Source organism: Boleophthalmus pectinirostris, unplaced genomic scaffold, assembly GCF_026225935.1.
Source record: "Boleophthalmus pectinirostris isolate CB_2022bp ecotype Guang Dong unplaced genomic scaffold, ASM2622593v1 HiC_scaffold_4, whole genome shotgun sequence".
In the NCBI taxonomy this organism is placed as follows: Eukaryota; Metazoa; Chordata; class Actinopteri; order Gobiiformes; family Gobiidae; genus Boleophthalmus; species Boleophthalmus pectinirostris.
The window spans coordinates 41,056,697-41,083,675 of NW_026571353.1; the positions used below are offsets into that span (position 1 = coordinate 41,056,697).

General features: G+C 41.2%; 2 protein-coding genes across 3 annotated transcripts in view; one reads left to right on the plus strand and one right to left on the minus strand.

Annotated features, from left to right (window-relative positions):
- LOC110159171 (bromodomain-containing protein 3-like) overlaps window positions 1-19,963 on the plus strand; it is a 33,246-nt gene extending 13,283 nt beyond the window's left edge. Inside the window, exons 9-12 of one of the 2 annotated variants that reach the window (XM_055161851.1) lie at window positions 3,134-3,370; window positions 7,689-7,909; window positions 9,712-10,001; window positions 13,160-19,963. In XM_055161851.1, the coding sequence (XP_055017826.1) occupies window positions 3,134-3,370; window positions 7,689-7,909; window positions 9,712-10,001; window positions 13,160-13,284 (873 nt within the window). In that variant the 3' untranslated portion in view covers window positions 13,285-19,963. The remainder of the gene's footprint in view (window positions 1-3,133; window positions 3,371-7,688; window positions 7,910-9,711; window positions 10,002-13,159) is intronic. The other variant, XM_055161852.1, reaches the window with a different exon arrangement.
- Window positions 19,964-21,728: 1,765 nt separating this feature from the next.
- On the minus strand, window positions 21,729-26,415 carry LOC129411302 (putative uncharacterized protein BRD3OS). The gene is made up of 2 exons (XM_055161873.1): window positions 26,019-26,415; window positions 21,729-22,896 (listed from the first exon to the last, which is right to left on the minus strand). The coding sequence occupies exon 2, from the start codon at window positions 22,851-22,853 to the stop codon at window positions 22,545-22,547; it is 309 nt and encodes a 102-aa protein (XP_055017848.1). The 5' UTR covers window positions 22,854-22,896; window positions 26,019-26,415; the 3' UTR covers window positions 21,729-22,544.
- Window positions 26,416-26,979: the final 564 nt, after the last annotated feature.

Below are 26,979 nucleotides of genomic sequence, written 5' to 3' on the forward strand. Positions count from 1 at the left end.
CCGACACTTGTGCAGGGAGCTAATGGTGAACTGCCAAATGAATCCAAATGATCTAAGAGCGACTGTTTTTATCTGTAACTCTGCAACAGTGAGAGTTAACGCAGAAGACCTCTCTCTGCTCGTTTCCATGGAAGTGTTTGGTTAATAATAATTCTCCACATTATGGCTTAAAACAGTTTGTTTCCATTGAGAACGTTTATGAAGTTTGATTTAATGTTCTGTTTCCATGGAATCATGCAGGTGACTGCCACGTAATGTTTTTTTGGCAACTGTGAATATGAAGAAAAGAGGAATCAAAAATCTGTATCAAAAACACAGAAATGGAAACGGTAACAGATTCAATTTTTTTAAGCAAGTCCAGATGATAAACTCAGGGTCCGTCCACATTAGTGTGTATCTGAGTCATTTTGGTTGTGGGTGCAGTGTTAGTTCACACTAATCCGATTGAAACGGCTCCAGAGACGGAACGATCTGGTGCCTCCAACTCCCACGAATTCATGTTCGTACAGATCTGATCCGGCACCGTGTGAACTAGGGATGGGCTTGATGAGTCGATTAATCGATAATTGATCATTAAGAATTTCATCGATTACGTTAATTTTAATCGACAAACTGAATGTAGGTTGTTGTGTGTATCGTTTCCAAAACAGGTGTGTACATGTGTCTCTGTATCAGAAGGAGCGAGACACAAACAGTGGGTCAGTCTGTAACGAACCGAAGCACAAATGTGGATTTAACCAGGATTTGTAGAAGAAATTCCACACTTTCCGTTGCGTTGGGACAAGTGTGAGTCCATGTGCACAGTGTATAAAGCAGCACATATGTTTCTGTGTCCAGTGGGAAAAAGTTTTTCCAGGTGAGAGTCGCTCAATGTGGATGATGAGGCCCCGCCCCCCTCCCCCCGTACGCTGTCCTGGTTTTGACAAACACAAATCTGGTCACACTAACCTGTGTGAGTCATGTCTTTTAATCCAACAGAAACTTGAACCACATCAGTGACACAAGAGCTGGAGTTTTATCTTCACTTAGTTTATGTAAATTAGTGATGTGGTTTTAAGTTTTGTTTCTGTGAGAGTTGCGCAAAACTGAATTAAACACATCATAATCTAAAACGGATTGATGTGGCACTAGAGTGGTTACGGTTTATATGTCGTAAAGTTGAATTTATTTATGCAGATTAGTGCAGATAGTAATAATAATGATGATCATTTTAATATAAAAACATTAATGATTAATCGATAATCGGTCGTTAATTCTTCCGACGATCGATTAAGAAAATTTCATCGAATGCCCGTCCCTAGTGTGGACGCCTGAAAACACTGATACTCTGATGTAGGAGCTCGAGTCTCGTCTTTATTGGACCACGTCACTGTGACTCGCTCCTTCCTGATTCTCTGGGTTCGTGACATCGATCATGTGACGCTGTTGCAGAAAACGCTTTATCCATTACACAATAGTTCTGAAATCTTACTGATTTCTTGGAGACAGTCACAGACCAGGAACTATGAAAGTCCGACTGTTGCTCCTTCCCCCGCCCGTCCTGAGAAAGCACAGGCTCCGCCCTCCAAACGTGACGCAGACTCTGAGTGAGCCGCCCTTCCTCCGCCCGTCTCAGGGAGGGAGGGGGAGACAGACGTGACCCTGATAGTGTCAAGAATAAACTTTTATTCATCATGGAGATACAGCGCGTTCAGCTGCATGTGTTGGACCCGGAATCGGACGAGGAATTTGAGGAGCACGAAGCTCAAGCACCGCGTCCACATCAGCTGAACATTACTGATTGGTAAAGTTTTAATAAACACTAGAAGATAAACTTATTATATCAGTGTAGAACAATGAGCTTATGCCGTTGCTTTTGTTTAGGTTCATGTGGGAATTGTCACCGAGGCGGGGCGAAGGTGGCGGAGGTGGTGGAGCGGGGGAGGGGGGCGGTTGCGTCATAGGTGTATCTGCCGCGTCATCGTTGTAGCAGCTTTAGTCCGTTGTCACGTGGGAGGGTAGCAGAAATACGCTGCAATTTGTTAAAAAAACGCCGAATCAATCTAAAAACTTGCGCGACAAATCCAAGGCCCACACATCACTCTGAGAAGGTAGAAAGATCTGAAAAGTTGATTTTGCATGAGATGGGCCCTTTAAACTAACCAGAGACAAACGGGAAACGGCGGAGCTACAACTACTTGCGAGTTCACGATCCACGAGAAGTCTGTTTTCACGCTTGTCATCTTCCTCGCCTCGAAATCAGCTGCTGCACCTTCAGACATGGTGCTCCACGTCCTTGGTTTTACCGCCCACGTAATGTCGTGACGTCAGCCTTGTTGTGTGACTCTCGTTTCAGGCGGTTTTGTATTGCTGTGTGGACAGGGAAGGCTTTGATTGCGGACACAGAAACGACGTGGACACAAATCGTTTTCGATACGGTGATTCGTTTCAGTGTAAAACGTAACCTCGGATGAAAGCAATGCATTCGACATGTATAAAACAAAAGCATTTCAGTAATGATCAAATCCAAACAATTTTAAATACCAATTCACTCCGCACACTTTATTGTGCTCGAATACAACCAAACCTTTTTAATATTGAATTGATGTTTGATGCAGCAACTTCAAAACTGTTGCCTCAAAATTAAATCCCTATTAATGCTCCAAAAAAGAGCAATAACAGAGATTCACAACATTAGAATACATGGAGCTTTTTTGGACACTCAGACGCTTTACAAACGGGAAGAAAACTGGGAGAATCCTGGGGGAATGTCAGTGAACAGGTGAGTTTTTAGTAGAGATTTGAAGTGTTGCGATGAGTCCTGATGTTCCTGATGGATTGTGGGAGTTTGTTCACCTGAGCACAAGGGATGGGACAAAATCTCACGAGGCAAAATTGCCACAAGATCATAAACACGTGAGGAAAAATGATCTCGTGAGATTGTTTCACGTTGAATTTACCTTTTGGTTTGGACAAAAAGAGTGAAGAGCTGGTAAGTTTTGCAATTTGAGAAGCTGTAGTTCCAAAAAGCAGGACTACAGTGACCTCTAAAGTGTTCTCGCGGTGTCTCGTCTCGTGAAAATCCTCTCGTCCCATCCCTGCTGAGTGTATTTGTTTCTTTCGCCTGTTCCTCACTCTCCCGTGTCTCTCCCAGGACGTGTTCGAGATGCGTTTCGCCAAAATCCCCGACGAAGGGCTGGAGGCGTCCGTCCCGTCCACGACTCCAGTGGTCAGTAAATCCACCGCCTCCTCCGACACCAGCAACAACTCCTCCTCCGACGAATCCTCTGACTCTGAGGAGGAGCGAGCCACGCGATTGGCCGAGCTCCAGGAGCAGGTGGGTGAACCGGCCAATCGCAGAGGGGCCAATCACAGACCATCCAATCACAGGGTAGGACACAGTTTGAACAGGGCTTTAGTGGGGAGTAGCTGGTCTTAGACGTGTAGAACTTACGGGATGGAGAGAACTCTGAGATTGGCCTGAACTGTTTTTAAAGGTCCCATATTCTGCTAAACTCAAACCGGCCTGTTTACCCTTCAAGACCTAAAGCGATTTTACTACATTTGTCCTTCATTTTGCTTTTAAAACTCCCCCTTTTACCCCCTAATGAGGAGTTATACATCCTTTTTTTTTTCAGTACAACCTGTTATTTCACAATCTGCTCCTGTAGATGTAATAAAAGCTACAGGTCCAGAAATACACATGAAAAAAACTGAAAATGAAATTCTCACTTTCATATGAAACACAATGCAAACATTTATAAACAACTTTTTGGACATAAAAATGCTTAATTTAGGGTCATAGCTACAAAAGTGCAAAATATCAAATCTGTAAATAAACTAAAAATCATCTTATTGCCTCAAAATAAAATAAAAGAATGCAGTGGCCCCATGACTTGACTGGTGCAGATCATGGAAACAGCTGGTGCCACATCACTTCCTGCATTTCCATGGGGTTTATTATATTTGGATTTGGATATTTGGACTGGAATAAACCTGAAAATAAAAATAGCAAGAGATGCACAATTACGCCAGTCTGAGTCATCAGTCAGTTTCACTTGGTAGAAACCGTGTGACCTCGCAGCATTAGGATTCGTTCGCTCGACAGTAGGCGGGTACTTTTTTATTTAAATTTAACCAATCGCTGCTGTTTAGTCGTGACGTATGTAATGCTCCAAGTCCTGTAGAAAGAAGGACAATGATGTCTTTCCCCTTAATAAAATTCACCAAACATTCTCTTTGTTCCGGCTTTAAATCCTTGATCTCGGGAATCGTTAATAACACAGAATGTTTGGCTCTTCACTGATTGGCTGGTGCTCGAACTCGCACTTCCAGGGTTCTTCAAACCGTCTAGTGTATTCTGATTCCTGATCTAGTCGCTGGAGAGAAATTAAATTGAGCGGAGGCACTAGGTGGCCCCAGCCTGGCTACAATTGCACAGACCAAGATGCATAATTTGCCATTTATTTGAGAAATATCTGCACTTAAGCGACTTTTTCAATTGTTACAAACACAGACGCTCAGAGCACTACACTTTTTGACGAAGTTTGGGCCAATAAAAATGGACTGAGCGCAGTGTTTGGCGGAAAACAAAGTTCCTACTGGACATTTGTTTTCTTGCGTGTGATGTAGGATAATGACGGAAATCTGCTCGGAAAGCTGCAACTGTCAGCTTTTGAAGGAAAAGTATGTTTCTGTCTTTTATGCTTGGAAAGTTTTGCATGGTTATATAAAACATACTCCCAGGTATCAGATATGGTACCGTCGGTTTGGAAAGGTTAAAGGCTCCGTACCTGATTTTTAACATCTTTTAAAAACCTGAAAAAGGCAAGTTTATTTTTATAGCACAATTCATACACAAAGTAATTCATATTGCTTTACAGATTAACAAAGACTTCATAAGAAATCACACAAATACAACTTTATCAAAACATAACCGTCATAACCTGGATTTAAACCTAGTCAAAGTAAAAAAAAACAAAAAAACATAACTACTAGGGATGTAACAATAACTGAAATATCGTGATATTGTATCGTCAAAATCTTTATCGTGGGGCATCACAATAAATCGAATTACAAGTTCCTTTGCTTAAATTCATGGTTTTATAGTAGTAACAGCTTATAAACACCGGGAACTACATTTCCCATGATTCATTTCAGCGCAAACAACATGCAGAAATATGTTTCTGACTTGAAATCTTGGGATTATGATAGAAATAATTCACACCAAATTCTTGTCAGGGTATTTTAAAAGCAAAAAAAGAGTCCTATCTACAATTATATCAGCCTCTCCAAAATATCGCAACAAATATCGTACTGTGAGATGCATATCGTGATATCGTACCGAGAGATTTGGATATCGTTACATCTTTAACAACTACAGATCCAGACTTATACTTCTCTTTCCTAAGACAGTCCAAACGTCCCCATTATTCACCACAATTAATTCATGAGCCGGTTACACAACTGTTAAAGGCGAGATCTGAGTTTTATCCTCACATCACTGCAAACAACTAGCATGCTAACCGTGCACCAGTTCTTGGCCAATAAAAACGCTTTATAATTGGACGGCGACGACACACAGTGGTTTTATTTTGACTGAGGCAAAACAAATTGGACTAAATTGTGTGGGAAAATCAGGTACATTTTTATTATTTTTTTTAACTAAACTTTAATACGGTTTCCTCGTCAAAACCACCTGACTTTGTTTCATTAGTGCTTGTTTGATTAATCCACCTTCTTTAGTCTGCTCCCCTTTAAAGCCCCATAACCAAAGTCATTCCCATCAGTTTAATTCAATCAGATGTTTAAGTTGCACTGTGTAGCTTTTCTGTGGAGGGTTCATCATGTTCAGAAACGTTACACAATGCACCTTTTTAACTTTGAACAGTAACAGTTCAAACACATCCCATCCTCACATCTCCATTTACATCACTGACTAAAAGTCCACTAAAAACCCTCTCTCTGTGTGCATAATATTGGACCTTTATAGACCTTGAAAAATAAGTGATAAAAATAAAAACAGTGCCTGATGTTCCATGATGTAAATGATGTGTCAATGTTTTTCTTCATGTATTAACCTGGTTGGCAGATCCGTCCTGAGAGGAGACACTGACCCAGACCTGCTGTGTGTGACTGTGTGACTGTGACTGTGTGTGTGTGACTGTGTGTGTGTGACTGTGTGTGTGTGAGACTGTGTGTGTGTGACTGTGTGTGTGTGACTGTGTGTGTGACTGTGTGTGTGTGAGACTGTGTGTGTGTGTGAGACTGTGTGTGTGTGACTGTGTGTGTGACTGTGTGTGTGTGTGTGAGACTGTGTGTGTGTGACTGTGTGTGTGTGTGTGACTGTGTGTGTGTGTGTGTGTGTGTGACTGTGTGTGTGTGTGTGACTGTGTGTGTGTGTGACTGTGTGTGTGTGACTGTGTGTGTGTGTACTGTGTGTGTGTGTGACTGTGTGTGTGTGTGACTGTGTGTGTGTGTGAGACTGTGTGTGTGAGACTGTGTGTGTGTGAGACTGTGTGTGTGTGAGACTGTGTGTGTGAGTGTGTGTGACTGTGTGTGTGTGACTGTGTGCGTGTGAGTGTGCAACTGTATAACTTCAGTGCGTGACTGTGTGACTGTGTGGGACTTTGCGACTGAGTGTGTGACTGTGCGACTGACTGTGCCTGTGTGAGTGTATGAGTGTGCGACTGTGAGTGTGCGACTGAGTGTATGAGTGACTGTGTGACTGTGTGATGACTGTGCGACTGAGTGTGACTGATGATGAGTGTGACTGTGTGCGACTGTGTGAGTGTAAGAGTGTGACTGTGCGACTGAGTGTGCGAAATGCGTGAGTGTATGATTGTAAACGTGTGACTGTGTGAGAGTGCGCGACTGTGTGACTGGTCAGAGAGGCCCTCGGCACAGAGCGGCAGCCACTGTCAGCCTGCCCCAGGGCCACCACAGTGTTACTGAGAGGGAAGCGAGAGCGCCTCTAAAGTTGCACTGTGTAACTTTTTGGTTGGGGTCCATCACCTGCTTGTTTCTGTGAACATTGCTCTGCCTGGAATGTTCCACAGTGTGACATTAAACAGCTCTACTTTACATTTATTCAATTACTTAGAAAAAGAGAAAAGACATTCTGACTCTGACCTGGAACTCGTTTGTTCTGGTTTGGTGTCCCTGAAAATAGAAACAATTAATACCATACTATGGAACATTCCAGACAAAGTAATAATGTCTCCATAGAGAAATCATTTGACGCCCTCTCCATCAGAAAAGTTACACAGTGCACCTTTTAATTCAAATGCTTTAAGGCTCATCCTCATCCTAAAGCTTCAGCCTTTAGTGTGTGACACGTGTGAATGTAAACACAGCCCCAGTCTGTTTATGATCAGGAAACTGTTTCACACGCACAAGATGTTTCAGCTCCAGAATATCCAGAAGCCATTTTCAGTTTGATGGTTCTGATGGTTTTGCCGTAAACGAGGGCAGGCCAGTTTCGCTCTAAAACCCCTCCTCCCCTCGGCTGGACTTAGTTACTCAGAGGAGGAGAAACCCTAGTGCCTCAGGCCAGTTCCACGGAGTGAAAATGGCTTCAGGATGGGAGCTGAGATGTCTCGATTACAAAACCAGATGTGTCCAGATGAGCGCAGTTGAAAGCTTAACTCTGTGATGATGCGTCCGCCGTCTCGTGCTGTAGTTTGGACTAAGGGCTGCTGTTGTTTCAGCTGAAGGCGGTACACGAGCAGCTGGCCGTACTCTCACAGGCGCCCGTCTCCAAACCAAAGAAGAAGAAAGAGAAGAAGGACAAGGAGAAGAAGAAAGACAAAGGGAACAAGGCCAAACTAGAGGAGGAGAAGAAGAAACCTGTGGCAGCCGCTCAGCCCAAACCGCCCAATCAGAAGAAAGCTCCAGCCCGGAAGGCCAACAGCACAGTCACCGCCACAAGGTACGGCCTGAGCCAAAGGTCAGAGGTCGAAGTGTAATGTTAAGAATTTATTGATTACTTTATCAGTGTGTAAATAAAGTTCCAAAATCATTATTCATATTATTCAGATATTCACACTGGATTAGCTTTACCAGGTCCTGACTTTTACCTGCTGTATTTCTGTAAACTCTGAGCTCGTCGGGTTCACGGGTTCATTCTGGTCCCGTGTGAACTGTCTGTAATTTAGTCTCTGTTTCGCATTGGAGCTGATGGTGATTCAAAATGTCTTTATGGCCCATTATAGCTCCACATATGAACTAAATTAATTCTCCACGGACCGTAGTCTAATCCTTTTGTTGTTCTTTGTACCATTAAAAAGTAGAAAAACATCAAACAGACGACAGGAAAGATGTGGCCTGGATGAATAATCCTGTTGTTGTCGGTTTGGAGCCTCTTTGGGAAAGTTCAGGAGCTTTTGGTACAAAGTTTGTAAAGTTTAGTTAAATGCACAAAAAGCAAATGGGGGTAATTTCAAGTTTAAAGAGTCTTAGACCTATTTGCAGTATAAGTACAACTTGGGGACGTCTGGTAATTTGCAGATTACTGCCTCACTAGGGTTGGGCACTATCCAAATTTTGATACAGTTAAACGTTCTCAAGATTTTACCAGGGTATACAGTGTTACTGTTTTACCAAAATGTTTTAGTACGACTTTGGTAAACTACAAAACTGCATCGCTGTACAGTCTGTGTGTACGACCTGCAGATTTATAATCTCTGAAAAGTTTCACATGAACCATCTCCAACACGACACACACACAGAACAGACTCACCATCAGCAGAACACCCTCTGTCACAGAGAGAACACTCATATTCCACTGAGTCGGGTCCTTTAATCCGACAGAAGCTGAACCACATCAACGACACAAAGAGCTGTTTTTATCAGTGCTTTAAAGTTTATGCAAATGAGTCATGTGGTTTTAAGTTTAGTTTCTGTAAAACGTAAAGAAATGTGACCTGAAGCCAAATCCTAGTATTTTTTTTTTTTATTTTTTTTGGGACCATCTCTCTTGTGGTCGGACTTGCCTCCTTGTCTTGGTCTCTTATAAGCGTCACGTGACAACGGAACGAAACTAATCAGTTAAAAGAAACATTATAGACACACGAGTTTTAAACCATGGCAGAATTAAACTGAAAATACAACCACATATTCATTTGTGCTCAACAAATTTAGATATCAATACATTATAATATTGTATTAGGTCTTTAAGCACTGCAGATTTTTTAATGACGGTAATGAAACTGATGCTGTTACTACTTTTTGATACTGCGGGAAACTGGGATACTGTATTACCACCCAACCCTATGCCCCACCTCTGTGTTACTCGCAGCGCATTTGTACGGGATCAGTGAAGTCCATAAATTACTCTATTTTACTGACATTGACAAAGATTGAAAGAGAAAAGAACGTGAAAACAAAGAGATAGAAAAGGTGCGCAGTTACAACAACAAACACTGAACGGGACTACAGTAGTATTAGACCCGGACGTATGTGTTTGGTGAAATATAGTAGGTAATTTGTGGCAGAATTTTTACTTTACAAATTATAGACAGAGCGCATTCAGACGGGATTAAGACCTCAGGCTCCTCCACAGTTATTACAAATCACCAAAGGTCCACAGGTCAAACTAATTCAATTCGAATAGAGACGTGAAGTGGAACTGTTCCGATCTGAAGTTGAAGATTTTGCAGTGAAAGTCATATGGAGCTTGTGTTTTTCAAATGGAATCAAACCTGTTTTAACCCGTTTATCCTGTTCCCGCAGACAACCCAAAAAGGGCGGGAAATCCGGCTCAGCGAACGGCGAGGAGGGGGAGGAGTCTTCTCTGCCCATGACGTACGACGAGAAGCGACAGCTGAGTCTGGACATAAACCGTTTACCCGGAGAGAAGCTGGGCCGCGTGGTGCACATCATTCAGTCCAGAGAGCCCTCCCTGCGAGACTCCAACCCCGACGAGATCGAGATCGACTTCGAAACGCTCAAACCCTCCACGCTGCGAGAGCTCGAGAGATACGTCAAGTCCTGCCTCCAGAAGAAGCAGAGGAAACTCATGCGTGAGTACTGACACACAGCGGCCGACAGGGGGCAGCACTGGGCTCACCGGGTTGGGCTGTAGACGAGGGTGGTCCATCGAAACACGGTCAAAAATAAAGTTTCAGATCACCTCGATTAGGCAAGGCAAGTTTATTTGTAGAGCACAGTTCATACACAAAGTAATTCAAAGTGTTTTACAGAATAAGAAATACTTTAAAATCACAATAAAAACAAATCAAAACATAAATAATCCTCATAAAATTAAATATTAAAATTAAAAAGAGACAGAGAGAGACATTAATTACATAAATTAGACTACGTTCAGACTGCAGCCTGAAGTGACCCAAATCCGATTTTTTTTTTTTTTTTTTTTTGGCCCCTATGTGACCTGTATCTGATCTTTTAATGACAGTCTGAATGACACAGATCTGATTTTTTCAAATGTGACCCAGGACACTTGCGACACACAAACAGCCGGTCAGTCTGCAATACGCCGAAGTGCAAATGTGTATTTAACGACGACTTGTACAAGAAATTTCACGCTTTCCGTTCGGGACAAGTGTGAGTCCATGTGCACAGTGTACAAAGCAGCACATATGTTTCAGTGTCCAGTGAGAAAAAAGTTTTACCAGGTGAGAGTCGTGCAATGTCGTCATCGACAAGCCGCTGCAAATGAGTCATGCTTTTTTAAGTTTTGTTTCTGTGAGAGTTGCACAAATCTGCATTAAACACATTATAATGTCAAACAGCTGATGTGGCTCTAGAGTCGTTACGGTTTATTTGTCGTAAAGTTGAATTTATTTATGCAGATTAGTGCAGATAGTAATAATAATGATGATAATTTTAATATAAAAACGTTAATGATTAATCGATAATCGATCGTTAATTCTTCCGACGATCGATTTAAAGAAAATTTCATCGAATGCCCATTCTTAGTTTGTACTAAAATAAACAAAAAGCACTAGGAACAGTAGACGAGGCTTTTAAAACACTGAAGACACAGTTTAGTGGCAAAAAAAAGATCAGGGAAGTTTCTTGGGTGTGTCCTGGTCGGGCGCAGGTCACACAAAGAGGAAATGGACAAAAATATAATTCACTTAAACCGCTCTAATATAATCTATCTAATCTATATAATCTTACTGTCCCTATAATTTTTGCTTTTAAAGATGCACTGTGTTACATTTCTTGTAGAGGATCCACCACAGACTTGTTTCCATGGAGATGTTATTGCTTTTCCTGAAAGGTTTCAAAGTTCGGCATTAAACTCACCTATGTTGCATTTATACATTTACAATTTAAAAGCTCTCATTCCTACAGTGAGTGAGCTCGCCTCTCCACAGATCTGACCTGTAACTTGACCTGGGGGCACTGTGGGCTTGTCTCCGTGGTAACAGGTGAGCTTAATGCCGTACAGCGGGGCATTCTAGACAAAGCAATATCATTTCAGTGCACCTTTAAAGCAGAACTAGACAGAGGTGTGAACGATATCCAAGTGTCACGATACGATATTTTCATGATATACATCTCACGGTTCGATATTTATTACGATATTTTGTGGAGACTAAACATCTAAAACTGTGAATGACTTTTTCCTCTTAAAATGCCTTGACAAGACTGAATCCAAAGAGTTAAAAGTGTTAGAACTGTTATTTCTTCTTGTCGTCTGCACTGAAATGGAGCAAAGGATCATGGTCTATGTAGTTCCTTGGTTTGTTTTTTTTATCTGTTGCTGCACCAAAACTCTTCAGACTTGTAATTCGATATATTGTGATGGTCCACGATATTATTGTGCGGACTTTGACGATACGGTATCACCATATTTCGGTTTATTGTTACTTCCCTAGAACTAGACACTAAATCCACGTTTTTTCTGCTAAACTTTTAATTGCTTTATCTCTTGCTCCTGGGCTTTGTTTGGCAACTCACTGGAACAATAACACTGTTTGCCCCTCCTCCTCCTTCTCGCTCTTCTGTCTAGTCCTTCAGGTGATTTCCAGTTTAGCAGCTTTATTTGAAATGTGGTTGTGGGCGGAGTTTAGGAGTTTAGTCCCACTGTAAAGACTTTTTGCTCGAGCTGAAGCTGTCGGGCTTCAGATTTGGTCGTGTTGTCGAGATGATAAATTATAAATTGTTGATGTTTACTTCCTCGAGAGCTGTGGGCCTCAGACTTTTTAGCTCCACGGACCGGTTTAATGTGCAATGGCGAAGCGGCCTAGTTTAGGCCTGCTTTAGTTCTGGTTTTAGTCCTACTTTAGACCTGCTTTTAGTTCTGGTTTAGTCCATCTTTAGTCCTAATTTAGTTCTGGTTTTATTCCTGCTTTAGTCCTAGTTTAGACCTGCTTTTAGTTCTGGTTTAGTCCGGCTTTAGTCCTAGTTTAGACCTGGTTTTAGTCCTGCTTTAGGCCTAGTTTAGACCTGGTTTTAGTCCTGCTTTAGTCCTAGTTTAGACCTGGTTTTAGTTCTGGTTTTAGTCCTGCTTTAGTCCTAGTTTAGACCTGGTTTTAGTTCTGGTTTTAGTCCTGCTTTAGTCCTAGTTTAGACCTGGTTTTAGTCCTGCTTTAGTCCTAGTTTAGACCTGGTTTTAGTTCTGGTTTTAGTCCTGCTTTAGTCCTAGTTTAGACCTGGTTTTAGTTCTGGTTTTAGTCCTGCTTTAGTCCTAGTTTAGACCTGGTTATAGTTCTGGTTTTAGTCCTGCTTTAGTCCTACTTTAGACCTGGTTTTAGTCCTGCTTTAGTCCTAGTTTAGACCTGGTTATAGTTCTGGTTTTAGTCCTGCTTTAGTCCTACTTTAGACCTGTTTTTTGTTCTGGTTTTAGTCTTGGTTTTAGTCCTGCTTTAGTCCTAGTGTAGACCTGGTTTTAGTCCTGGTTTTAGTCCTGGTTTTAGTCTAAAAATAGACTTTCCTTGAAATAAAACAAGAAATATTATTATTTACCTCCTGAAGTAACTACAGAACAGCTTTGAATATTAAACCCTCAAACATTCTGAAACTTTCTGGACAAACTACGAGCAGTAAAAAGTTTTATTCCATTAATTCAAAGTTTGAGATGTAACAAAATATCCTGATGTTTTATCGTCAAAAGTCTCAATAATATGGAGGAACATCACATTCTATCGGTGCGTCCCTGATCTCCGCTCGTGTGACCCGGTCTAACCTTGTGTCTTTGTGTTTTTTTCAGAGAAAGCAGCTGGGGGCGGGGCCTCGGGCGCAGGGGGCGGGGCCAGTAGGTTGAGTGGCAGCTCGTCCTCCTCCTCTGACGACAGCTCATCCACGGGGAGCTCCTCCTCCTCCGACACAGACTGAACAGACTCTGTACATACGCCCCGTTTTTAGAATAGTGTTCTCTCCCACCTCGGACTCAGACCCCCGAACGCACCACATTCCACCGACGACAGCCGGCGCCGCCAAACCCGAACCCCCGCGAACGCTCCCGAACGCAGCGGGAGCCCCACGCACGCCATGGACCGCACGCCATGGACCGCACCGTGGAAATACGGAGAAAACTGGATTCTATCTGCCAAATCATGGAGTGTATCAGAAAACCAATCGAAACCAGGTCTGGACCGGGTCAGGACTAGATCTAAACCGGGTCTGGGCCGGGTCAGGACTAGATCTAAACCGGGTCTGGGCCGGGTCAGGACTAGATCTAAACCAGGTCTGGGCCGGGTCAGGACTAGATCTGGACCAAGTCTGGACCAAGTCAGGACTAGATCTAAACCAGGTCTGGACCAGGGCTGAGCGATTCAACCACTCTTTTTTAAAAATCTAATATTTTATATTTTGACCCATTTTACTTGAATCTAAAGCGACAAACTGTTTATGACGAATTTTTACTACGACTTCACAAATTTAAAACAAAAAAATTTAAATCACTTTTTTGTGTGTATAAATGAAGCCACAACACACACGGCTGAATACTGAAACATGATCCTTGTGTTTCAGTTTCCACATTATTATTATCATCGTAACATTACCGCTTTTATTTTGTTTTCGCCTTTGTTTCCATGGCGACACCTCGGTTTGTCCTGATTTCTGATTCGCTCAGCCCTCCACAGTCCGGCCAATAGGAAACAAGAACTGAGTCTTGCTTTTCAGGCTGTGATTGGTTCAATATTTGGGGTTTGGAAGATCGTTTTTGTTTTTTTTCATCAGATTTTGAAGGTTAAATGTAGTTGAATTTCTCACATTGAATTTTCTGAAAAAACATGTTTGAATTGTTTTTAAAATTCAAAATGAAGGATTCACACTTTAAATATTCAACACAAATGTTTTCGGGCGCTTAAATTCAGTTCAGATTTTTCACTGTGAATTTTAACGGTTTGAAAAATGTAAAACGTAAATTGTATAAACTTAAATAATAGAAATTTAGAATAAAAACGGTTCAGATGTTTTTTCAGAGTTAAAAAATTCAGTGTAAATAATGCAGCTTCATTTGAAATTCTAAATCTGGTGAAAAACGAGATGATCCATTTTTTTGGGGGCTCTTTCTGACAAACTCAAACCGTAAACAGACTAAAGACGAACCACAACATCTCAACTCACGTCTGCGATCGCTTCGACAAACGCTCGAGTCATTTCAAGACGTTTAGGACGGGAAAAAATCATTCTTAAAGATCGAATTTTACGCGAAACCGACTTTTTGGAGCTTGTTTTAATCAGAATTCCGCCTGAAGTGGGTTCCTGAATCTTCGGTGCATGTTTAAGTCATCTTGCGATCTCTCCCGGGCGATAATCGAACCCTCCGGTGTACGAGACCACGCCTCTTGTACAAAGCTCCGCCCACAAGCCTAAACCGAAACTGAAACTAAACTTTTTAATACAACAGAATTTTCAAGCCAATAAAAGTTGACATGGTGATTCAGTTAATACCAGGTAAAAGTGTAATACCGTCGCTTTTTAAAATTTTTGAATCGAGAATTTGACTTTTAACTCCTCAAAAAGTTTTCAAAAAAGCTTATGAAGTTTTCCAAATTTCCCATAACCGACTAGAATACATTTTTGGTGCTGTTTTAGACCAGGAATATGCCTCGACATCGTCTTTTCGAAAACCAGATTTTTTTTTTTTTTGAGATGTGGTGGTTCCGTCTGAGCTCGGGTCTCTCTGGGCGGGGGTCAAGAGGTCGTCCCTTTTCAATCGTCTGTAAACTGAAAACGAAAACAAAAAAAGTGTTTTTTCTTTTGTAAACTACACTACATGAGTTCTCTGCTGTGTGCTGTGTGTCCTCGTGCCGCTGTCTAAATGTCCCCTTCACATTTTCCTCCAAACTCCTCCCCCACTGTGGCAACGTTTACGAGATCGAAAAGTCCAAACGAAACCAGCGTCTTCAACTTTTACCCTTTTTTTTTTTTTTTTTTTTTTCACCCAAAGCGACAAAACGAACTCCTAAAGGACCCGTGTTGTGTTGTTTCCTCGTCGCAAACACACCTGGAGTTACTTTTTAATCATTTGTTTTTCAATATAAAACCAAAAAAAGAAAATGAAGAAACGATTTTCTTCATTGTTTGTCTTCAAAACCAGAATGAAAAAACATAAAGATTTGTTTTTTCAGTTTTCGATTTTGTGTTTAAATGAAAAATGGAAAACACGGATAACGAACTAGACCAGGACTAGACCAGGACTAGACCAGGACTAGACCAGGACTAGACCAGGACTGAACTAGGATTGAACTGGGATTAAACCAGGACTAAACCAGGGATCGAACCGGGGACTGAACCATGATTAAATCAGGACTAAATCGTTTTCAGTCCTGGCCTCAGTCCTGGTCTGGTCCCGGTCTCAGTCCTGGTTTTGGTCCCAGACTCAGTCCTGGTTCTGGTCCCGGGCTGGTCCTAGACTCAGTCCCAGTCTGGTTCAGTCCGTATGCGGCGCAAAAGTCCGGCGTCGCAGTTTAAGTCACGTAAACGGGAAACGGTCGTTATCCGTTTTTTTTTTCCATTTTTCATTTAAACACAAAATCGAAAACTGAAAAAAACAAATCTCTGTCTGCTTTTTTCATTTTGGTTTTGGAGACAAATAATGAAGAAAATCGTTGTTTTTATGTTATTTTTGGTTTTATTTTGAAAAACGAATGAATGAATGACACACGGATTATTTTGTTTCATTCACACGTGTCACACACAAATCCTGCACATTTAGTTTTTAGGCTTTAGTTTTTCCTCTTAAACTGAAAAAACTTTGCTTTAATTTGTGCTCCATTGTGTTTTTAAACTCCACACACCTTCACTAGAATCATTTGGATCATTTCAGACGTGGAATTGCCAATTTCTACTGAACAATTTCACGGCATTTAGGATAAAAACAATCGTTCTTAAAGACGGGATTTTACACGAAACCGATTTTAATTTTTTTTATTTTTTGGAGCTTATTATTGTGATATAATGTTACTCCTGAATCAAAATCGACATCACGAGGTGGAATAGAACGTTTTGAGCTTCGCAGATGTAAACAAACTAATAATAATAATAAAAAGTTACTCAAACACGTGTGAGTGAAACAAAACAAAACTCCAGCTCTGTTTTTGATGAGGAAACGACGTTAGAACGCGACTTAAACCTCAGAGTCCGTTTTGCGTCGTGTAGAACTTAAACAGTTTCACATTCTGGAGAAATTGCTAGAATTTTTTAGTTTTTTTTGTCGTTTTTTTTCTTGAATAAGCTTGTGCGTCGCGGTTTCGGTGACGTGGAGACGCGGGCGGCAGTGGCTTTCGTCGTAGGCCGCTGCCGAAAAAAATGGAAGGTGGACGAATGAGTTTTGATAACGTGAGACTTGTTTATATATTAATGGCCTTTTTTTTTTTTTTTTTTTTTTTTTTTTGAAGAACTTTAATTTTTTTAGAATTTTAAACGAAATTTTTATCTTTAATCATGTTTTTACATTATTTATATCTCAAAGCTGTAATAAGTCGGGTTTGAGGGGGGAAAGTCTGTTTTTTTCCCCTTTTTATTTAGTCGAATTGTCATCGTTTGTTTTTGCGAGTCTTGCTTATTATAGCTTTACGTTTTTATATTTGAAGACATTTTCGCGATCATGAACTTTTCCGACGCCTAATTTTTTCTTGACTCTAGTTTGAGAATAATGAAGACGTTTTGTACTTAATGTTGTTGCGGAATCGGAATTTGCTCCTCTTTTCAGTTTCATCCTTTTGCGTAATTTTATATAAAGGGCTTTCTGATTTTGCGCTGGAATTTCAGTTTGATTTTAAGCAGGATTCACCCCGAAACTGTCAAAATGCAAATGTTTGACTTGTTTTTTTTGGTTCGTATGTCTGTAATTACTTGGCCTATCCACATAAAACACAAACTGGTGTGAAGTTACATCTCGAAAAACGAAAAATCAAACGTTTTCCACTGTAGTTTCATGAATTCTAATGGTCTTTTTATGGCAAGTTTATGGGCTCAATCCTTTAAAAAAAAATTATCTATATGTAATACAGTGTGCGTTTTCTGTTTCTGAAATTTCCACGGTGAATTCTAGAGTGTAAAATCCACCCACATTGGCCCCGAAACGGTCGGCTTCGTGGTTGTAATCCTCAAAACAGTGACGCTGGTTTCTTGCGGACGCTTTGGGTTTTAAAAAATCGGTTTCTTTCAGATCGACAGATGAGCAGCGCGTCACGGTTTCCTCCTTTTTTTTTTTTTATTTTTTTAGTTGAGGTCGATGCATAATAATAGATAATAATAATGTTTTTTGTATTTTAATAAGAAAAATGAAAAAAGTGAGTTTATGTACTGCATGCACTGCGCCCGTCTGTTCTTTCCGATGTTTGAGCACTGTATAGTAGCTGTAAGTAGAGACACAAATGGGCTCAGAGCTACGCCACGTCCACCGAGAATTCTACAAACAAACGCGAACATTTGCCGGGGACGGTACGAGATCTCGAGAGACGGAAATCTGCGGTTTTCAGATTCTAAAATGAACGCTAAAATACAGATCTGTGTCGTAATACGGCGAGTTTTTGGGTTTAGTTGATAAGAGAAAGAATCAGGATCGACATTTGTGCGTTTTACCTTTTGGAGATTTCATGGTAATGTGATTAATTTGTAGTTTTCAGATTCAAGAATGTCAGTTTTTTCAATTTTTGGGTTTCAGGTGACGGCACAACTTTCTAAAGGTCAATAATCTTTAAAACAAACGGGAGGGAGGCTAAATTTAATCTTGATCAACGACAGATTTTTGGAGTAAAACGAGCACGGTCTTGGTCATGAACTTTAGAATTTGGTCTTCAAATGTTCGTATTAACCCGCTCTACGTGAACCTGGTGGTTTTTATCCTGCTATTTTCTTCGTTCTGCTCCATTCTCCTGTAAGCGTTGGCGTCGATGAGCTTCGTTTGACTGGAGTCGAACACTGCGGGCGACGTCACACTCGCTTAGTCCGTTTCTTTATTCAGTTTGTGGTTTAGTCAAAAATGGAAATGATCAGGTTCAACATTTGGAAATTACCGTTTTAAATTTTCACGGCCACATCAGGAATCTAAATACACTAGACGGTTCGCAAAAACCCCGGAAGTGCGAGTTCGGGCACCAGCCAATCAGAGAAGAGACAGACATTCTGTGTTTGCGACGATTCCCCAGATCGAGGATTTAAAGCCGGAACAAAGAGAATGTTTGGTGAATTTTATCAAAGGGAAAGACGTTATTGTTCTTCTTCCTACGGGATTTGGTGCATTACATACGTCACGACCAAACAGCAGCGATTGGTTAAATAAAAAAAGTACCTGCCTACTGTCAAGCGAACGAATCCTAATGCTGCGAAGTCACACGGTTTCTACAAAGTGAAACCACCTTATGAATCAGGCTAAGAGAAAAAATAGTAAAAATCCCAAAGTAAACGCACAAATGTTGAACTTGATCCTTTGTATTATTGACTAGACCCAAGAACTCACCGTATTACAACAAAAGTCTGTATTTTAACTTAATTTATTTTAGTGAACCCTCGTCTGGATTGTACATGATCGTAGAATGTTGTGACGTCACCTGAAAACTACAAATTAAAGCAAGAAAAACGACCTCGTAAGATGTTTTAGTCGGTGTTTACGTTTGGACTGGACAGTGAGTTTCATCTTTTATAGTTCCAAAAAGCAGCGCTAGAATGGAAACAAAAATATAAAATCAGATAAAAAATTTGGAAACCGAATCGCAAAATGTACATGTTAGGAATGAAGTTCAAATCTCGCCATCTCGTATCTTCTCGAAAAGATCTCGTCCCGTCCCCAAGGCTGAACCAGAAACTGATTTTGGTTTAGATTTGGGGATGTCACAATCTGAAATTTTAGTCTTTTACGATTATGAAATGGGTTCGATTTTTAAAGCTGGATTGCGTAACTTTTCTGGTTAAACGCTTGTGTTTGTGGAGATGTTGTCATCATTGTTTTTGTCTGAAATGTTTCACAGTATGGCTTTAAACCTTTCTGTCCTCACGGAAACCAGATCTGACCAGAAGAAAGCAGAAGTTCTGGGTCAGATCTGTGGAGAGTCTGTTTTTTCGAGGTATTTTTGAGCTATAAAACCACCTGTAATTGAATAAATGTACATTTTAAAGTCACACTGTGGAACATTCCAGGCAGAGAAGTGACGTATCCATAGAAACAAGTAAGTTGACGGACGCCCAACCAAAAAAGTTTCGCAGTGCAGCTTTAATTCTAGATCTATATCACTTCATGAGCTTTATTTAAACGAACTTTCGCCGAGAACGTTTCAGTTTTTCTTTGACGATGGCGCGAAACGTAAAAAAAAAAAAAAGTCTGTTGATTAAATGTAAAAATGCAGAGTTTTTTGTGACATCCCCGTTTCAGATCCACACTCACGTCGACTCTGAGGGGAGCGGGTTTTAGGGTTTATGGGAGGTGTAAATGGAGTGGGCGTGGCCAGGTGGAGTGGGCGTGGCCAGAGCTGCAAACTCTGATAGATCGATGTAAAATTACTGATGGATTATTTTCTGAGTTCCTTTGTTTTCATAAATAAACTCATAAACAAGAGAAAAACACGAGCCGAGGGTTTGTTTTGTGTGTTTGAATGTACACGCACACACACAAACACACGTAACTGAAACGTTCACATGTACAAACACACATGCACAACTGAAACTACATGTACAAACAACTGAAACGTCCAAATGTACACACACACAACTGAAACGTTTACGTGTGTCTGTGTTTGTACATGTAGAGGTGAAACGTCTAAATGTTCACAGAAGAGACACAAATCCATTTAAAGAGTTTATTTCCCTTTAACACTGCTGTTGGTGTAAACATGAGTGAGCTTCAAAGTCACAAATAAATAAAACTGTAAAATAAAAACATGATAATAACAGAATCAACACTGTTCAGAGTCGTTTAACACTGACACCGCAGGAGGCTAGAGGTTCAAACCCGTCAGTCTAAACCAGTGCTTCTCAATTATTTTCTGTCATGCCCCCCCCTAGGACGAATAAAACATCTCGCGCCCCCCCCCGCGTGACTATAGATAGTATCATTTGTCTATAAAATTGTTATAAGTGCACCTCTGCGTAACACTGCCACCTTATATGACGCCAACAACGCTCGCTGGTTTACTGAAGTAGCAGTCACAAGCGGGATGATTGTCGGCAATATTTGGCACGTTTTCGCTGAAAAATCTCAAGCGGCTTATCAGAGTGATTGGGGTGTAATGTATTTAAGTGACGCCTTAATTTATTGGGCTTCATGCTGTCGGCTGCCAACATTTTTAGACACAGTAACACACCGGTCTTTCCTCGTCTCCCACCGTAGTCACAGTGAAGCCAAGCGCTACATACGCTTCGTCATATTTCCTCGTCTTAGCTTTCGGGAGATTTTCGTTTGTCTCTTTATCTCCGTCTCTCTCCGTCTGTCTTCTCATCCCTGTTAAATATGTTTTCATGGTGTCACTTGAGGGTCTGCTACACTTCGTGTCTACACTTCATACTCAAACTCTGTGCTGTGTGCAAAGCGCGCATGCTCAGTGCAAACAAAACTCCTACACCACCGAGCGAATGCTCCCTGCGCACACTCTGCCAATGAGAGCGCCACTGCCCCCTAATGTAGTGGAAGTGCAATTGCACTTTATTCTAAAGGCCCGTTCAGACCAAAGCGTCAAAGCGTCCACTTTCTATGTAAAGTCTATGTGGACGCGCGTCCTGCGTTTTTGCGGCGCGTTTTCGGCGTCAGCGCGGCGCGAATCTGGCGTCAGCGCAGCGCGTCTTCAGCGTTTTGGCGTCAGCGGCCAAGACGCGCGTCCAAAGCGTCAGCGTCAAGAAGTTGAAAATGCTGAACTTTTCGCGTCAGATGCGCCGCGTCAACCAATCAGAGACGAGTATCCAGAGACGCAGCGACGTTATTATCAGGAAGAAAAACGCGAGAACCAGAACGAGAACCACAAACATGAGCGGAGCATAAATATATACGCCACAATCACCGAGCCGATCGCGAGGACTACACCAGGACCGGACCAGGACCGGACCAGGACTAGACCGAGACTAGACCGACTAGACCGAGACTAACCGAGACTAGACCGAGACTAGACCGAGACTAAACAAGGACTAGACCGGGACTAGACCGTGATTAGACCGGGACCAGACCGGGACTAGACCGTGATTAGACCAGGACTAGACCGGTGATTAGACCAGGACTAGACCAGGACTAGACCGGGACTGATCCAGTGTCATTAGCGGAGTATAAATATATATACGCCCCAGTCGTCGACCCGATCTCCTCCGTTGATGTTTTATGTCATAAAAACACTCTCTCAGTCTGGTCTGACATTGTTTCGGGAAAAGACCGGGACCGGGCTTTTGTTTCCAGGGCAACGGACGCGCGTCAAGTATTTTTGTCCCGTTCGTCCATGGCGTCAAAGACGCGCGTCGGGGCGTCTAAACTCAAATGCAAAGGCTCCAAATAGAGACGTCAAGGCGTTTTTTGACGCTTTGGTGTGAACGGCCCTTAAGACAGTAAAAAAAATCTAAATAAAAAAATAAAAAAGCATGTTCCCCGAGGTCCCCCAGGGGGGGGCGCCCCCACTATTTGAGAAGCACTGGTCTAAACACACACAGAGGTCCTGACAGGTGCTGCTCCTGATCCATGGTCCAGGCTCAGATCTGGACCTTTGCTCCTGACAGGTTTGATGAGACTCTGAGGTGGGGCAGGTGCAGTCACTTTATTTTTTGCCTTTTTTTTTTTTTTTTTTACGACACATTATTGAAATTAAAATCAAATCCACGCTGCGTCTGTTTTTCTGAGGCACAGTGGAAATGTGCATCATCACGTCTGATTTAAACACACAGATAAAAGTGTGATGACCCCTGACCTTTTGTGACACTCGGGCCTCAGAGTTCAGAGTCTGGACTTGAGGAGGGACTGAGACTCTGAACATGTCCAAGAGCAAAAACGACCTGGAACTATCAACAAACTGTAAACTCCTCACACCAGAGTTGTGCTGTTAGAACAGTCAAATGAAACATGTCTGTCCTGTAGTTTAACTTTGAACAGACACAAAACATGTTTCACTAAATCTAAAAAAAAACCTTTGAAAAACCCTGTGTGTGTTTCTCCACTTCTACACTTGGTGGTGTTACTGCACGGAGCAGATCCTGGACTCGGTCTGGGGTCTCTGGAGCCGGTCCGGGACCAGGACGGGCTGGTTGCCGTGGTTACTGTACCAGGTGTGCTGCGAGCGGCTCAGGTACGAGTGAGGGGGCGTGGCCTGGAGCTGCTGCTGACTCCAGATCAGGAAGGACGTGTCCCGGTACCTCAGACCCACGAAGGCGTCGCTCAGGGCTTTAGCGGCCAGAGGGGGGCGCTGCGAGGAGGAGGAGGAGGGGGGGTCGCACGCGGGGGTCACCGAGGGGTCAGGGGTCACCGAGGGATCAGGGGTCGCCATGGGAACAGAGCCAGAGCCACGGCCGAGTCCAACATGATCCGACCTGGAGACAGACGCAGGTTCACTTTGTTACACACGATTTATGGACAAAAACAACAGATCAGAATCATTAATATTCTTAAATACAAATATAACTTCATGAGCTTCTTGTCTCTCATCCTCAAGACTTAGAGCTCCAAAGTCTGTGTGATCTCCTGACACAGTCGTTATCAGTGTTGGGAAGTTTACTTTTAAAACATATTCACCTACAGATTACAGATTACACACACCAAAATGTAGTTTGTAACAGAATCCATTAAATTACTTAAAGTGAGTAATGTAATCTGAATACTTTAGATTACTTGATTACTGACTTGAAAGACTAGGATATCGTAACATAAGATGATTTGTCTACTAAAAGAAAATAAAAAAGCCCAGTCTTTACTTAACCGTATTAAAAATATTATTGATAGAAGAGGAGACACATCCGTGCAGCATGGTTTAGTCCTGGTTTAGTCCTGGTTTAGTCCTGGTTTAGTCCTGGTTTTAGTCCTGGTTTTAGTCCTGGTTTTAGTTCTGGTTTTTAGTTCCTGGTTTTAGTTCTGGTTTTAGTTCTGGTTTAGTCCTGGTTTTAGTCCTGGTTTAGTCCTGGTTTTAGTTCTGGTTTTAGTTCTGGTTTAGTCCTGGTTTAGTTCTGGTTTAGTCCTGGTTTAGTCCTGGTTTTAGTTCTGGTTTTAGTTCTGGTTTTAGTCCTGGTTTAGTTCTGGTTTTAGACCTGGTTTAGTTCTGGTTTAGTCCTGGTTTTAGTCCTGGTTTTAGACCTGGTTTAGTCCTGGTTTTAGTCCTGGTTTAGTCCTGGTTTAGTTCTGGTTTTAGACCTGGTTTAGTTCTGGTTTAGTCCTGGTTTAGTCCTGGTTTTAGTTCTGGGTTTTAGTCCTGGTTTAGTCCTGGTTTTAGACCTGGTTTAGTTCTGGTTTTAGACCTGGTTTAGTCCTGGTTTTAGTTCTGGTTTTAGTCCTGGTTTAGTTCTGGTTTAGTCCTGGTTTTAGTTCTGGTTTTAGTTCTGGGTTTAGTCCTGGTTTAGACCTGGTTTAGTTCTGGTTTTAGTCCTGGTTTAGTTCTGGTTTTAGTCCTGGTTTAGTCCTGGTTTTAGTTCTGGTTTTAGTTCTGGTTTTAGTCCTGGTTTAGTCCTGGTTTTAGACCTGGTTTAGTCCTGGTTTTAGTGGTTTTAGTCTGGTTTTAGTTCTGGTTTTAGTCCTGGTTTTAGTCCTGGTTTTAGTCTGGTTTTAGTTCTGGTTTAGTCCTGGTTTAGTCCTGGTTTAGACCTGGTTTAGTTCTGGTTGTAGACCTGGTTTAGTCTGGTTTTTAGTTCTGGTTTTAGTCCTGGTTTAGTTCTGGTTTAGTCCTGGTTTTAGTTCTGGTTTAGTTCTGGTTGTTTAGTCCTGGTTTAGTCCTGGTTTAGTCCTGGTTTAGTCCTGGTTTAGTCCTGGTTTTAGTTCTGAGAGTAGGACATTATTTAAAGGCACACTGTGTAACTTTTCCAGTTGTGGATGCACCATCTGTTTGTCTCCATGAAATAGAATAATTGTTTTGCCTTGAAGATTCTACATAAAACTTATCTATACCAACACAGACGAGCCTCCCAGCCAAGTTACAGATCACATCTGTGGAGAGGCCGCCCCGCTATCAGTAACAGTACACGTTTTTACAAGAACTGTTTGCAATTAAAACGCCTGTTACTGAATAAACAACAGGACAGAGACGTTTCGCCGTGGAGTGAAACGTTCAAGGCAAAACATCATCATCATCTCTGACAACAAGACGGGATTATGAACCCGTGTGTCGTTCGTTCATTTGTTTTTCAAAATAAACACAAAAATAAGAAAACAAAACAACACAAAAAATTTAAAAACTATTATTTTCTTCATTATTTGTCTCCAAAACCAAAATGAAAAAACAGATAATGATTTGTTTTTTCAGTTTTCGATTTTGTGTTTAAATGAAAAATGGAAAAAACGAATAACGGACTAAACCAGAACTAAAACAGGTCTAAAACAGGACTAAACCAGAAGTAAACCAGGCCTGAACCAGGACTAAAACAGAACTGAAACAGGACTAAACCAGGACTAAAACTGGACTAAACTAGAACTAAACCAGGACTAAACCAGGACTAAACTAGGAACTAAACCAGGACTAAAACAGAAACTGACTGAACGATACGCGGATTCTTATAAACTGACATTTGTTTTGGTAAAATACAAAAAAAAAAAAAATCTGCTTAAAAATGACAAAAACACAAAGAAAATGTGACTAAACTGTTCGTCATAAATGGTTTCTGCACAACATTTTTCCTTAACCACACTCTCGTTTCACAATTTTATTATTACCAACCTCCAAAAAAAAACGAGGATGTCCCAGTTTTTTTTTTTGTTTTTTTTTTTAATATTCCCTGCTCCAGAAAAGTTACACAATGCATCTTTAAATAGGTGTGGGGAGAGTCTGCAGGAAAAGATGTTCACACTGTCTTTTTATTTCTCACAGTTTTAACACAATAAATCACAGGTGTCAAACATGCGGCCCGGGGGCCAGATCCGGCCCTCCAAGACCTTTAATCTGGCCCTCGGCTGATTTTCTACTAAAATATTGTAATAATATTTTCTATTAAATTCTTGTTAATTTTCTGTGGTGTTTATCACAGCAGCGTCTCCAGCGTCTCTGTACGTGGCCCCTCCCACCAGAGCAGCACAAATGAAGACTTGTCTCTTTCCAAACGCTCTTAAAGGACGATCGTTTTGACTGTTGACCGTGACACCCTCATCAGAAAAATGTCCAACATGAGAAAAGTGGAGCCGAGTGCAGGATTTTACAACAAAAATGGACGACTTCCTATTTCTACAAGTTAATTTTAAACAGGTTCCTGTTAAAATATTGTGTTGAAATTGTTTTTTTCTTAAAGTTTCAGGTTGTTCATAATATAATATTTTGTAAAAGAAAGAGTTCATCAATTAAAAAAGATTTCTGTAATAGATTTGTGTTTCTCTGCACAAATATTTGAACTTATTGTTATTTTTGGGGTTTATATGACATGAGTTTTCTGATCCGGACACTTTGGGATCAAAGTCGGTTGGATACGACCCCCGGATCAAAATGAGATTGACACTCCTGCAATAAAAGCTCCAGACTCACCTGAACACACCGCTCCTCCGCTGATCCTGGTCCTGGTCTGGTCCTGGTCCAGCCCCGTTTTGGACCTGGATGGTTTAGTTCTGGTGGTTTTGTTTCGGTGGATGTTGAGGCAGAGACTGAGTCGGTGGATTCGCGGTAAACCGTTTATCTCTGATGCTCCGGGGCTTTGGTTACATCTTTTTCTCCTCGTCTTCTTGTTTTTTTTTTTTTTTTTGTCCACTGTGCGTCTTTTTACGTCCTCTCACCGGTTAATAAACACTCCTGTCCGACTACACTGAAGTTTTTCAACCCTTCGATCCACAAACAGAGCAGTTTAGACGCGCGTTTTCACTGTGTTTTTCTCGTTTTGACTCACTTAGCTTCATTAGCTCCGTTCCCATAGCAACGGTCCGTCAGCTGAACGAGTCCGAGTGGAAACAGTAGACACGGAGAGAGACCGGGTTCCTTCAACTTTTATTTATTTTATTATTATTATTATTATTATTATTATTATTATTATTATTATTTCTTTCTATTATTATTTTATTTTATTTTTTGTTCCTTCAACTTTTAATTTAGCCCGTCGGAAATGTACACAGGTTCTAAAATAAATACACACATAAACAAAATGAAAGGCTTTTTTTTTTTTTCTTCTTAAGAGTAAAGAATTTTGTCTAAATGTTTAACTTACTACTTTCTACAACAACGCAGCAGATTCTTCTTATTATTATTATTTATTTATTTATTTTATTTTATTTTTTTGTTCTTTCAACTTTTAATTTAGCCCATTGGAAATGTACGAAAGAGCATTGTAGTCAGTGAAAAAAAAAAAAAATCTGGAGGGGGGAAGGGAGGGGGGATTATCTCGTAATTACGAGATTATCTCGTAATTACGAGATAGTATCTCGTAATTCACTGACTACAATGCTCTTTTGTAGAAATGTACACAGGTTCTAAAATAAATACACATATAAACAAAATG

What these genes read in the sequence shown, in the direction of transcription:
- LOC129411302 (XM_055161873.1), bottom strand. Translation starts at nt 22,853, where the DNA reads ATGGCGACCCCTGATCCCTCGGTGACCCCTGACCCCTCGGTGACCCCC.